The 12,384-nt window shown below is 44.3% G+C and overlaps 1 protein-coding gene and 1 long non-coding RNA gene across 2 annotated transcripts in view; one reads left to right on the top strand and one right to left on the bottom strand.

Moving 5' to 3' along the window:
- Trpc7 (transient receptor potential cation channel, subfamily C, member 7) overlaps nt 1-5,484 on the bottom strand; it is a 121,798-nt gene extending 116,314 nt beyond the window's left edge. The window contains 1 exon segment of the mRNA NM_001191691.3: nt 5,389-5,484. Within this exon segment, the coding sequence (NP_001178620.2) occupies nt 5,389-5,390 (2 nt within the window). The 5' untranslated portion in view covers nt 5,391-5,484.
- LOC102555284 (uncharacterized) overlaps nt 1-12,384 on the top strand; it is a 218,096-nt gene that overhangs the window by 137,388 nt on the left and 68,324 nt on the right. The gene's annotated exons all lie outside the window — the stretch shown is intronic.

Genomic DNA, 12,384 nt, shown 5'->3' with positions numbered 1-12,384 from the left:
ATCCAGCTCCCTGGGGGCCAGTCTCTGCCATAGATCACTAGAAGTCAGAGCTGGGTACTCTAAATCCCGCCTGGAGCTGAGTCACACTTCCCTTGGGAAAGCCCCGTATGGCAAAGCGGAGCAGCTCCTCCATCTGCAAAGACCAAACGCTGGAGAGTCCTGGGAACCCCCTCCAAGCCGCTCCAGGTGACACATCTTGACAGTGAACCCTGCGATGCAGGAAGAGAATTCAAACCACCACCTCTGCTAAAGTGCGCCTCGATAGAAGAGATTGCAGGGGTGAGCATCAGGTTCACGTTTGCAGTCCTCTGAGCTCTTCCCCAGAGGGCTGTCATTTCACCGAGGAAGGCTGCTCCCTCCTGCACAAGGTAGATCCCAGATGGGATCCCATGGCAATGGTTTCACAAGCCAGGGAGGCCCAAACAGGGCAGGTTCATTAGTAGGCACCTCCGAAGGGGGCGGAAGCCGACCCTGTATTGGCCTCTCCCTCCCCCTCGTTCCAGAGTTTGAATGAACCTACTTTCCAGGCCTGTCATCTGGGCACACAAAAGCACAGAAATTGTGGGAATTGAAACCACAGAAGAATAATTTTCCTCATAGAATCGCTCAGTCCATTCTATCTTACAGTGCCGTCCCTGTCGGGAGCCTCTCTCTGGACTTAGTCATCACAACTCAACCCTGGGAAGAGCAGCTTCCCTCAAGAGCACTGGAGCTGTGTGCCAGGTAGGAGGCAGCTGCTGCCTCCATTCTCTGTCCTTTCCATCGCAAGGCTGTCTAAGAGGGACAATGGTTCAGACTACAAGGTCAAGGGTACCGAGCTATTACATAGCAAGAAGCCTTGGGGAGTGAATTCAAAGGAAATAGAATAACCACTGAACCAAGTCAGAGCAGAGAACGCTTTGCCGGGAACGCAGAAATACCCAATCTAAATTCAAACTCCACATGAATATCGTAGACAGCAAAGCCTGCAAAATGAAACACCACTCAAACCGTTTGTTAATTTTCCATATCACCCAACGAAAAGAAAGGAAAAACCCCCAAAATATTAGCGTGTGCCTCATCTTTTAGGTGGACAAACTGAAAAGTCTGTCTTAGGGCAGGGAGGAATGGGGTCACGTGATGTTTCTATAATGATTACACAGTGTGTGTGGCAGGGGGCGGAGCATGCGTGTGCACATGTGTGGGACTGCATGGCTGTGTCGTCTCGGAGGGAAACTGTCCTCACTGGCTCTGCCTTTTTCTGAGTGACCTTGAAGGCAGATGGAACAAGCAAACGTTCCGGCCTCCAGAGCCTTTAAACTCTCAGCTCTGAGACACATTTGGATGCTCAGAAATGACCAGCTCTCTCCCTTCTCTAGTTGGACTTGGAGTTAAAATGAAATCTCATAAGGTTCCAGCTCATGTGTGGCTGGCAGTCTATACAATGGGATGTGCCATTCACTGTGGTTACTTCCCAGGAGGGCTACACGGGAGATCCAGAGAGGATTGAAAGGCCTCACTGTGGGATTCACGTTAGATCCTACAGCCCCTATCCCGAGTCCTTCTCATGATGGCTTTGTTAATGTACACATACAAATGTAACCTGTTTTACAACCGTGTCTTTGCCATTTAATCTTGATACAATAGTATTGTGTTTGGGACATGGATGTCACATGGGTTGGATGGAATCTATGAGACAGCCTATTGCAAAACTACTCAGCCTACAGTAGCTGGTGGTCAGGCTCGCACCGGGGAACTCACTGTGTCCTCCTGCTAGACCCCATCCCAGCTGCAGAGCCAGTGATGGGAAGGATCATCCCTAACTACAATTGGCATTTGGTTACCTTTGCTTCAATATTTTCCTTCACAGTGAACTTTGAACACCTTTTATCACCACATCACCAAGATGAGCGATCAAACCCACTGTCTGCCTCATCTAAGACACAGTGTCTTTCCCTCTCCAGAATGCATGTGCTGATGCTGGTGTCACTGAGAAGCCCTCCAGCAGAGGCAAAATCCATCTGAGAGGAGGAGGGACTGGAAACCTCCCTCTCCGTTCCTTTGGATGCTATTTTTGTCAAGCTTCTCTTACCAGCGTGTCAGTCGGTCTGAAGCCAGATGTGAATAAGCTATGAAAGCAGCGCTCCTGCGCCCCAAGTCCGGCTGCACATGTGGTGAGTTTGGAGTTAGGGTTCTGCTTAATTACCAATGAAGGAAAGGCCACTTAAGAATCCCTTCTGAGAGATGTGCTGTCTCTCCCCTCCCCTTCTAAAATTGCAACATGCATCAAAGTTCTCTGTGGCCATCATCCAAGCCTGAAATCAGCTCAGCCTGCAACATTCCCCATCTGGACATGGAACCGACCATTCCAGAACTCAGATCAGGCGCCCATGAGAGCCCAGCTCGGTTCTGTGCTTCACCTCCCACGGGAACAGATCCTGAGTTTTAGTCCAGAAAGTGAGGAAAGAGCCAAGTGGTCTGTAGTCTTCCCCAACACCTCAGTGACTGTCAGTATTCACCGAAGATTATGTAGCATTTCTACCAAGTGTCCTAGGCAGTTTAGGGACAGGGATGACCAAAATCCGATGCACAGAGACGCTTAAATACACCCTGTTTCCATCGGTTGAGATTGTGTTCTGATAGACTCGTTATTGTTTCAAATGACTGTGATGACAGAGATGGTTGAAACACTTACATTTACCACGTTCCAATTACCACGTTAAGTGCTTTATATAAATTACTGTTGTAAATTACCATGTGATAAGCTTAACTGTCTTCCCAAATGACCCTTCGATTACATCAATTAATACGTATCACCCATTAACCACGTGTCAGCCTTCAGACTGAGCACTTTTGGTGCATCGACATTTTAAGTTAAAGAAAATATGACATGTAGGTGCTATGTCTACTCCGGTTTAGCAGACAACGGAACGGGACTCCAGTACATTTCCCAAGGTACCCCAGGCATGGTCGGGGCACCCTCTGGTAGGCGTGAGCTCCGCTGGATTTCAAAGCCTTGCATCTGACTGCTGTGCTGTCGACATCCATCTTACTCTTGCTTGTTTCTATGTTTACTTGGTCCACCCAAACACTCCCACTAGACTGCAGGATCCATGTGGGCCAGGGGATTCCTTGTTTAAACTGTGTCTATATCCGGCATCCACTGTTCTTGATGTGTTCAGGTTGTGGTACATAGTCAAACAGATCAGTTCTCAAATACCTGATCTGCATCATTTTCTTTTAATGATAAAACTCCGGTATTCATGGTTACGAGGATCTACTTTCTTACAAATGGAGGCCCCAGACCATCCTGTAGCTATTTCTTGTTTCTGACTGACAACTTCAAAACTAAGGTATCAGTTCTGAAGTAACTGGGAACTGAAGTACCAAGGGACTAGCTCTGCTGTAAGTGACGTAGGGATTTGGTAGAGGAAAACAGCTTTCAGAGGGCCAATCTGTTAGGTCCCTGAAGGGCTAGAACAGAAAACTGAAACATTTCCACTTTTTTCCCATCATACTCCTACATTTTTTGTGGATTCCCAAAGGCATCCCACTTTTTTCTGAGTTTTGTCTTGCCAGCACGTTAAAGTTGAGGAGAAATAATACACTTAAACTCCTTTGAAGCTAGTGAACACTCCCGCATCATCAAACATCACTCAAGTCATTGTTTGAATTGTGGATCTAAAGCCTTCAGATCTTGACCGAAGTTAGTGAGCGTATGTTTGTATACCGAGTAAAAGAAAACAGATACCTGATTACCTATACTCCACTGTGTGCGAAAGGTCCCACAAGAGTCAAGCAAACCACTCTGAGCTGTCCATGTTACTTACAGTAAGATATACTCTTCAGGCAGCTCTCCTAACATGGGGTGTGGTTCCATTTTATCTTGGACTAGAAATTATCATCTATTATTCCTCAATGCCAAATACACCTACCAGTAGTAATTCATTTACACACACACACACACACACACACACACACACACACACACACACACCCTCATCTAGCGAGGATGTTATTCCTAGTGTTTACAAACTGTTGTATGGCTTAGCAATCCAAATTGCCTAGCACTTTGCTTGCTGTCTTTGTTTCTGATTTTTTTTTTTTAAATCCTCATTTGCTTATTTAGGCCACAGAAGATAAGAAACCAGATGTCTGTCTCTTATGTTTTATATAGTTCCAGATAGAGATTAAACAGCCAGCTTAAATAGTTATGTTAAAATTAGTCTTGGAATAAAATGACTGTGCACAGTCCTGTGTGGAGAGTCAGGAATGAACTGACCTGCTGCGTGTTTACCAGAGGGGACGATCACTTGTCCTGAGCAACAGCCCCTGAGAGTTCTCACCCACGACGCCACATGCATTCCGCAATTAGCCACAGTGAGGCACCACACAGCTCTGGTTTCTTTCTGGGTTAATTACTGCCTAAAGGACTTGGCTTGTCTGCGTACTTTTAAGCTGAAGGACCAAGTGTTTGGGAGAAAATCAATATGAAATTCCACTTGTGACATAGAAGCCTGGGAACCTCTGTACAGTCGATCCCAGGGAGTAGATTTGTATGCTATCTATACCCGATATTCTGGATTTTATGTGGATTCATTCATTCATAAATTTGCTGTGTGCCCAATGCTTTAGGAAGGGGACCCACCAGCAGGTGGCATTCTGAGGCAAAATTTTAGTGAGTGAGATCAGATGGGGTCAATCATTATTGCCTTTTGCAAATCTACCCTTTGCAAATCCATTAAATGACAGTTAATGGCACAGCATCTTGGCTGAATCTACTCAGCCTTACATAAGTGAATTTACAGTGGGAACTTAAGTGAGGGACTCTGAAATCTCCTCTCAAAGCTTATGCCCAAAACCCTGCCAAGGTTTATGTTTCTTTTATTAAAACCATACTCGTTATTCTGTAATGAATGGTTAAAGGAAACATACACCCAGGACCTTATTTTTAATAAGGCAAAAAGAAGGAAAGAAAACTGAAAAAAAAATAGCCTTTTATCACCACCTGTAGTTTTTAATGGTGTGATCTCTCTTCTAAGTAGCTATGGTTCTCTTCCCAACTCCATATTTATATTAAAATCAATCCAGAGAAGCTCTCGGCGGTGCAGGAGCCGAGATGACACACATGCTCTCTTCTAGGAATAAAACTGTACTACTCCAGCATGAAATGCACAGGGTACCAGGCTCAGTTTTCTCTCTCTACATGGCTTGTAAACTTACACATTCAACGGAAGGGGGGAGGATAGCCACCAACTCAGTAGATAGGATTTCAGCTCCAGACTTGAATCCCCAAATCTAAGCAGTGCCTGCGAAAGAGCTAATACATAAAAGTTCAATTCCATATTTCCGGGATGAAGCCGTCTCTCCTGGGAAAATCAATATAAACCAGCCACCAAAGCCACTTACATCGATAGTAGAATACGCAGGCTTGTCCCTCCTCTAGATGACCTGAATCCTGTGCGGAGTCGCGGGGATCTGGCTCCCCATGGGTGGCCGAGGAGGAGGTGCCGCTCTCCGTGGTGCTGAAGTCGGGATCTGCTCCAGAGAGCGGAGTTGCGATTGTGAGGAGGTGCGCTCTGCTTCCCTTTGTGGGTAAAAACTCGCCTTCTGTGGCCGACTTGCCTTCCCGTCCTTTTCCTAATCTGGGGGAAATTTCCCAGAGAATGTGAAGGAGAAGCATCCGTGTGTGAGACTGGCATGCAGCGTGATGATGGGCTGGTATAGTCCCCACCCCTCTTCCAGACGTAGCTTTGAAAGGGAGAGAACAACTCTGCTTTTCTACCAGAGCCCTTCAGGATTTCTTTCTGCCCCTCCTCCTAGAATAGGGCATAACACACACACACACACACACACACACACACACACACACACACCATGCAAACACACACCCTTCAGTTATATAAAGCAACATTAAGAGTCTTTGTGACCTTAAACAAGTGAAGAATGGTGGGGGAATGGGCTGATTTCTTGCTTGTTGGTTTGTAGGTGTTTGGGGGGGAGGGACTAAAAGTGGGGGAGGGACTAGCCAGAAGATAGAGTGACAGTAATAACACCTTTTGTAACCCTAAAGCCACGCCCACTTTCTCTTTTGAGAGTGGTGCCTGTTCTAATTTGACCTTTGTTTTATGACCAGTTAGTAGAGCCTAGGGTCATCTGACTTTGGTAGAAGAGACTTCATAACGATTAACTCTATATGTGACTTTTCATGTTTTGAAAGGAAACTTCCTGTGTACAAATTCATGTCTCCAACAGTCCCCACCTTTCCCCGATCGGTATGGTCTGTGAGTCTTCAACACCAAGGTATCTTGACGACATCACGGGAGAGAGATACCCTTCACTGAAACACTGCCTATGTAAGGAAAGCCACGATGGTTTCCAAGATCCATCTGGGCTGCTGAATCAGAGCATTTATTCTCTGAAACCAACTCAAGGATCCGTAGTAACTGACACCCAATAAGAACTGTCCCCATAAGGGGCTGGGGATTTAGCTCAGTGGTAGAGCGCTTACCTAGGAAGCACAAGGCCCTGGGTTCGGTCCCCAGCTCCGAAAAAAAAGAACCAAAAAAAAAAAAAAAACTGTCCCCATGCACAAATGTAACACATGAGATTAAAAAGCTGGTTTCTAATGGGTTCCGCACACCTCTGGTTCCCCGGGTAAATCAGATGGCATGGACTCATCAGTAGGCTGGCAGCATTTTCCTCTGCAGATGTGTGGAGAGAGACCCTTGGATGTTAATTTACTTATTAACTGTGCGACCTTGAAAATAATAAATAGTTAACTTTTCTGAGTCTCAGATCCTTCATATGCAAATGGTGGCAACAGTGGGGTTCATGGTGCCCTTTATCAATTGTTGTGAGGACAATGAACTGAAAAATGTGAAGCTCTTGAGGGGGTTGGCATTTCCTGCAGTAGTACATACATTTAAATATTTTCTCCTCCCCTTTTGTCCAACGGAAGTTAGGACTTCCTCCAGTTAAAACCTTCTAAGGAAATTGGTGACAAAATTAATTTTACTCCATAAGCCTCCACGCAAGCTTTCCAACATTAAAATTGCATTTCGTTGAATAAAATACTTTCCCCAAAAGAAATTTTTCTTAAAATTAAGATTTTTCCCTTTAAAATATTTATGGTTCTAAAGGATATAGGGTTTTAATTTTTCATTAGACTCAAACAAATAGGCTTGCTCATTTGAATAAAATGCTAATTCTTATGAACTCTTTGGTATTGCAGGAGCATAGAACAATATATAGGAAGCTAGCAGAAATGTCTTACCTGGCCACAAAGTGAGACACTTCACCGTTACTGAAAATATCCTGTGATTATGTCCTCATCATCATAATTAGTGAATCAATATAGAACAAGACTTCCTTAATTATAAAGCACTTTCTCAAGATACTGGGTTATGACTCTAGATGCTAGTGATAGAGATTTTTTTTTTTAAATAAGTAGCAACAGTATATTTTCATGAAATTCTGAGATAAACTGTCCTTGTTTCCATTCATAATAATTTCATTGAAAAACATATTAGATAAAGTATATATATATATATTTATACATATATCCATCTATGAAAGGAAGCAGAGGAGGAAGGGCAGAGAGAAGAAAGGGGAACGGACTGATTATTTTACAGAAATCATAGAAATATTAACTAACTGGAGAAAGGTCAGCATCAGTCCAGATGACTGGTAACACTTGGTGGAGGACCCAGTCTTCAGAGGCCTTCATATCAGAGCGCCTTACTCTTCACAGATGCTATCATACAGAGAGGCGTTTGTTCATCGGGCAGCTACTTACCACCCGGAAAATGTCACACCCATGTGAAAACACAAGTTTGTAGTAAGCAGAACAGTGAACTAATTGGGTTTCTGCTGTCCACACTTGAGATCAGGCAGGCTCTTGCACCTGGGTGTGTCCCAGGTCCCGCAGAAGGTCCTTCTGTCAGCTCAGCATACAGTGGAGTCTAGAGTACACGACCTCCCATCAAACATCTTGTGTTTGTATCTTTGGTTCCCTGAGTGCATCCTTCAGTCTCACCACCCAGAAGGTAGAAATGACAACGGCTACTTGTTTATAGAGTTGCGGTGACACTGGAGGAGGGCAGTTCACACTCAGAGCCCAGACGAGTGCCTGGCATAGAACCAAGCTTCTGCTATTACATCACTGGGCAGTGAACATCCTCACCGTCTGTCCTATATAGCCCAGTCAGCTCGTTAAGAACAGAAACGCACTGACCCCTGCCACCCTTTCCTAGAGAATTGCCCTCTTGTCCCTAGGAACCCACAGATGGATCCCATCATCCCTGGAGGCGACCCAGGAATCCCTTGATCTCTTCTTGAATATTCTTCAACAGTCAGTGCAATTTGATCATATGCTAGACTGACGTGGTTCTTCCTCCTGAAGTGTGATATCCTGAGCAAACTCTTGAGAATGGGCGAGCACCGTGTAGCAAGAATTCAGTTGTCTGGAGTCTTCTCAGGTCACAAGATAGTGTGTCTTTATTCACAAAGAATTAGAAAGTAACTGGAAATAACAGTGTCCTAAGGATCATAGGATGGTGCTAAATTAATTGTATTTATATTTATCTTGTATGAAAAACTGTGGCTCTTCTGACGTGGCATGCATATTGAGATCTCAAAGTTTGTACCAGGATTATATAAGGTATATAATCAGCCCATGAATTATTAAGGTGTTTTTTTTAAGTAAACAGAAACCAATATGAAATACTTTCTAAAAATCAGCATCTAAAATAATAAGTTTTACTGTGAAGTTTTCATAAACTTACACAATGTCCTTTGCTCAGGTTGAGGTCTCCCATCACTCTCTGGTAATTCCTTTTTCTTTTCTCTCTTGATTGTCTTTCTTCTTCTTTCAAGTAATATGAAATACTTATTTATGTTCCACCCTGAAAGACGTCTGAGATACTCTGGTAGTCATGGGAATTTCCCTTTTGTAGAGGATTTGTCCAAGGGTGGCATCTAGCGTTCACGCCCATCAGCATTTGCTGTGACTGGAAAGAGCTCTCCTACCACAGCTCACACGCTTTCGAGGGCAGATTACATCCGTGGATGAGTGAAGAGGGAGAAAGCAAGCTGCTCTGGAGACACTCTCCTCAGCAGTTGTCCTTCTAGGGCTTTCTGCTTTGTTGGACAAACTATCACCGTTTGACTCCCCCTTCTGCCCACTCCTCTCCATAGACACTGATCTAATGAATATTTTCTCTCAAGAGTGCAAGTCAACATTTACTTTGGATAGGTGAACAGGCCTGAGGTACATTGTCATTATTTTGAAAATTGTCTTCGTATCCTGGATTATAAGAGACTCAGATATAGTCCACCTTTAGGTGAAATCAATTGCAATATATGAGTATGGTCTTGCCAAAGGCCATGCTTACTCCCACCTTCTGTCACAAGAGTGTAGAACCAGATGTGGGTTATCTGAGCATACTGCAGAATATCACAGGGGCTTGTACATTGATGGTATTATAATACCTCAGTTGGCTAGGTGGGCAAGAGATGGTTGGCATGTCAGAAGTCACAGTGAGATGTTCTTGCTCCAGAGGCTAGGGTAAAAAAGACACGTTGCTGTGTCTTTTAGTCTCCAACCCAGAGAAAGAAGCAAAGACTGGTAATCCTTTATGGGTCACGGAGGCAGCATATCCTACCTCTGGGAATTCTGCTGCAGCTCATGATCTGGGAAGCATGAAAGGCTGACTGCAGCCCAGAGCAGGATCTGAACTCAAGTGAGCCACAAGATCACATAATCTAGCCAACCCAGGCTAACTGGAGGTCGTCAGTGGCAGACATCGGCAATGCTGTACCCCTTTCAGCTACCTCAGTGGCTGCCCCACCTTCCCCTCACCTTGGTCGCATCCTTGGGGAGGGACGGCCTGGGTCTGGTGACAGGCATCTTGTCACTGTTAATGACAGTGATTGCTCCAGAACGCCCTGCTGGACAAGGTTTGGATCGGTCTTGTGATCCCTCTGCCTAATCTCACTTTGTCCTCTCTGTCAGAATTGTCGAACAATGAACATCTTGTCCTTTAGACTGTGCCTCTGCATCTTCTCCCACATCTTGGGCTGCAGAATGCAGGGATGTATGCAGCAACTTCAAAGTAGGTACAAAGGAAAGGGGCCCGCAAGGAGAGGCACCGTAGAAGCACTTGGTTTAGTTACTGTGTGTGTCTCCGAGCCTCATCCAATGCCTATGGTCCTATCTGTGTTTTCCGGAAGCCAGGGTGAAATAAAGCAAGCCAAGTCACAGTGAAAGTCATGCGAGCAGGGAAAGGACAATTCTTCATTCTAAGACAGAAAATAACTTCTCAAAGAACTGACACTCATGAACACCCCTAACAATCACACTTGTGCCGTGTGGTTAGTTAGACTGCCATTTGTTACATTGTTTCAAAAGGAATTATAGTCAATCACATTTGTTTAAGCAACTTTGTTGCGCGTGGATCCCTCAGCTCTGGATCAGTGGGCGGCAGTCTCTGGCACCAGTTGTCTGAAGGTGCTCAGAAAAAATGGGTTGACTTGGGTATGGAGGAAGCAGAACAGTGAGGACTTAGGAGGCAACCCCAAAGGAATGTTTTCTTCATTTCATTCCCCTGTGGACTGGGGGTTTGTATTGCAGCTGAGATCCCTGTCCTGCTCCCCCCTTTGCCTCTCCTTATCTAACCTGTGGTACTGGCTAGCCCAGAGGGTGACATTATAAAGAGAAAAGGGGTGAAGAAGTGGACAGGAACTTGGGGGCTCCTCCCGTTGGGGCTCCTCCCACTGGGCCCCTCCCACTGGGCCCCTCTTACTGGAAATCTCTTCCTGAATGATCATCGGCAGTGAATAAGTAGTGTTGTAAGTGTTCCTTACAAGAAAAGGATCTTGTCCTGTTGGACTGCCTGAAAGCAAACATACCTCACCAAAAAACAAAACAAAAAACCCCGTGTGTGTGTGTGTGTGTGTGTGTGTGTGTGTGTGTGTGTGTGTGTGTGTGTATCAGTCAAAAATTCTTCAAAATTGAGATTATCATTGGACTTTGCTAGATTAAGATGTATTCGTAATTAACAAATGGATTTCTTATGGTTCAAAATTGTGCACTAGTGTTACTAAGTGTTCTTATTTATAGAAGCATTACATAAAGCCACAGCATATAGAGAAAGGTAAAGAATAAAAGCAAATTCATTCTTTTGCTGGATGTGCCTCTTGCCTATAGTCCCAGCTCCCAGGAGGCCGATGTGAGGAGATCAAATATTTTGGGCCAGCCTGGGCTACATTACATACAGAAACTCTATCTCAAAAGAATGATGTCAGAGGGAGAGAATGAAAGAGAGCAAGGAGGAAACAGAGGAAGGGAAGAGAGGTCCAGGAGGGAAGGAGTGATCCAAGGGAGAAGAGAGGGAGGAAGGTCAAAAGGCAGAGAGAGGGAGGAAGGGAGGGAGAGAGAAAGGGATTGAGGGAGAGAGGGCATGGGAGGGAGGGAGAGGAAGGGAGAGAGGGAAGAAATCAAGCTTTCTCCAAGCTTCTAAATTCCTGTGTTTATTGTTCAGGCTCATTATTCTTAATTAATTCTGCTGTATCCAATTCCTTTTTAAAAAGTAAATTTGCTTTTTTATTTAATCTTTTCAATTTGACAATATTTCCTAGTTCTATTCCTATGTTCTTAATCCCTGTCATTCATTTGAGACATACCCACAGTTAAAAAAAAAATCTTGTTGACTCAAATTATTTCCAGGAAAGATGATCTGAACCAATAAGAAAACTGTTTTTACAGACTGCCTCTGAACAGGTATCTACCTCTTAAATTAAAGAGCAGAGACCTGGCTCCTGGTGTATTAATAAGTTTCACAATACCTTTTGGGGACTTGTTACACTGAATGAAGATACATTTAATACTGAAGATACATTTTATACTTCAGTCAAGTATTACACGGGTCCTTGGCCCATGCTAGACTCCCTGCTTTCCTCTCTAGCTCTCTTCTGTTTTGCAAAGATGTTAGCTACTGTAGGATCCATCTCCAGGCTCCCAGAAAGCATAGTTTCTATCTGAGTGTGGCCCATGGGAATCACCGAGAAGAGATCAATGAGTAGAAAGAGGCACTTCTAGAAATTTCCCCAAATAGACACTATCTTTCCTTAGAATTTTAGCATTTACCTGGTGACCTAATTAAACCTTTAGGGACATTTTCCTTTGGATTTGATAGTTTAGTCTTGGGATGGGGGTGGTGTCTTGCTACTGACAATTTTTGAGTGATCTTGTTCTGTTTCTCAGCTCATGTGTCACTCAGGTAACTAAATCCATGCTTCTAATCCCCTCTGTTTGGGGAAATGCATACATAAAAGTAGATATTGGGACAATTGATATTCATCTAGAATGAAATGCTTTCACATCTCATATCAGTCAACAGAACA

The sequence above is a fragment of the Rattus norvegicus genome, chromosome 17, assembly GCF_021556685.1.
Source record: "Rattus norvegicus strain SHRSP/BbbUtx chromosome 17, alternate assembly SHRSP_T2T, whole genome shotgun sequence".
Taxonomy (NCBI): Eukaryota; Metazoa; Chordata; class Mammalia; order Rodentia; family Muridae; genus Rattus; species Rattus norvegicus.
This window is presented reverse-complemented; position numbering and strand designations above follow the sequence as displayed.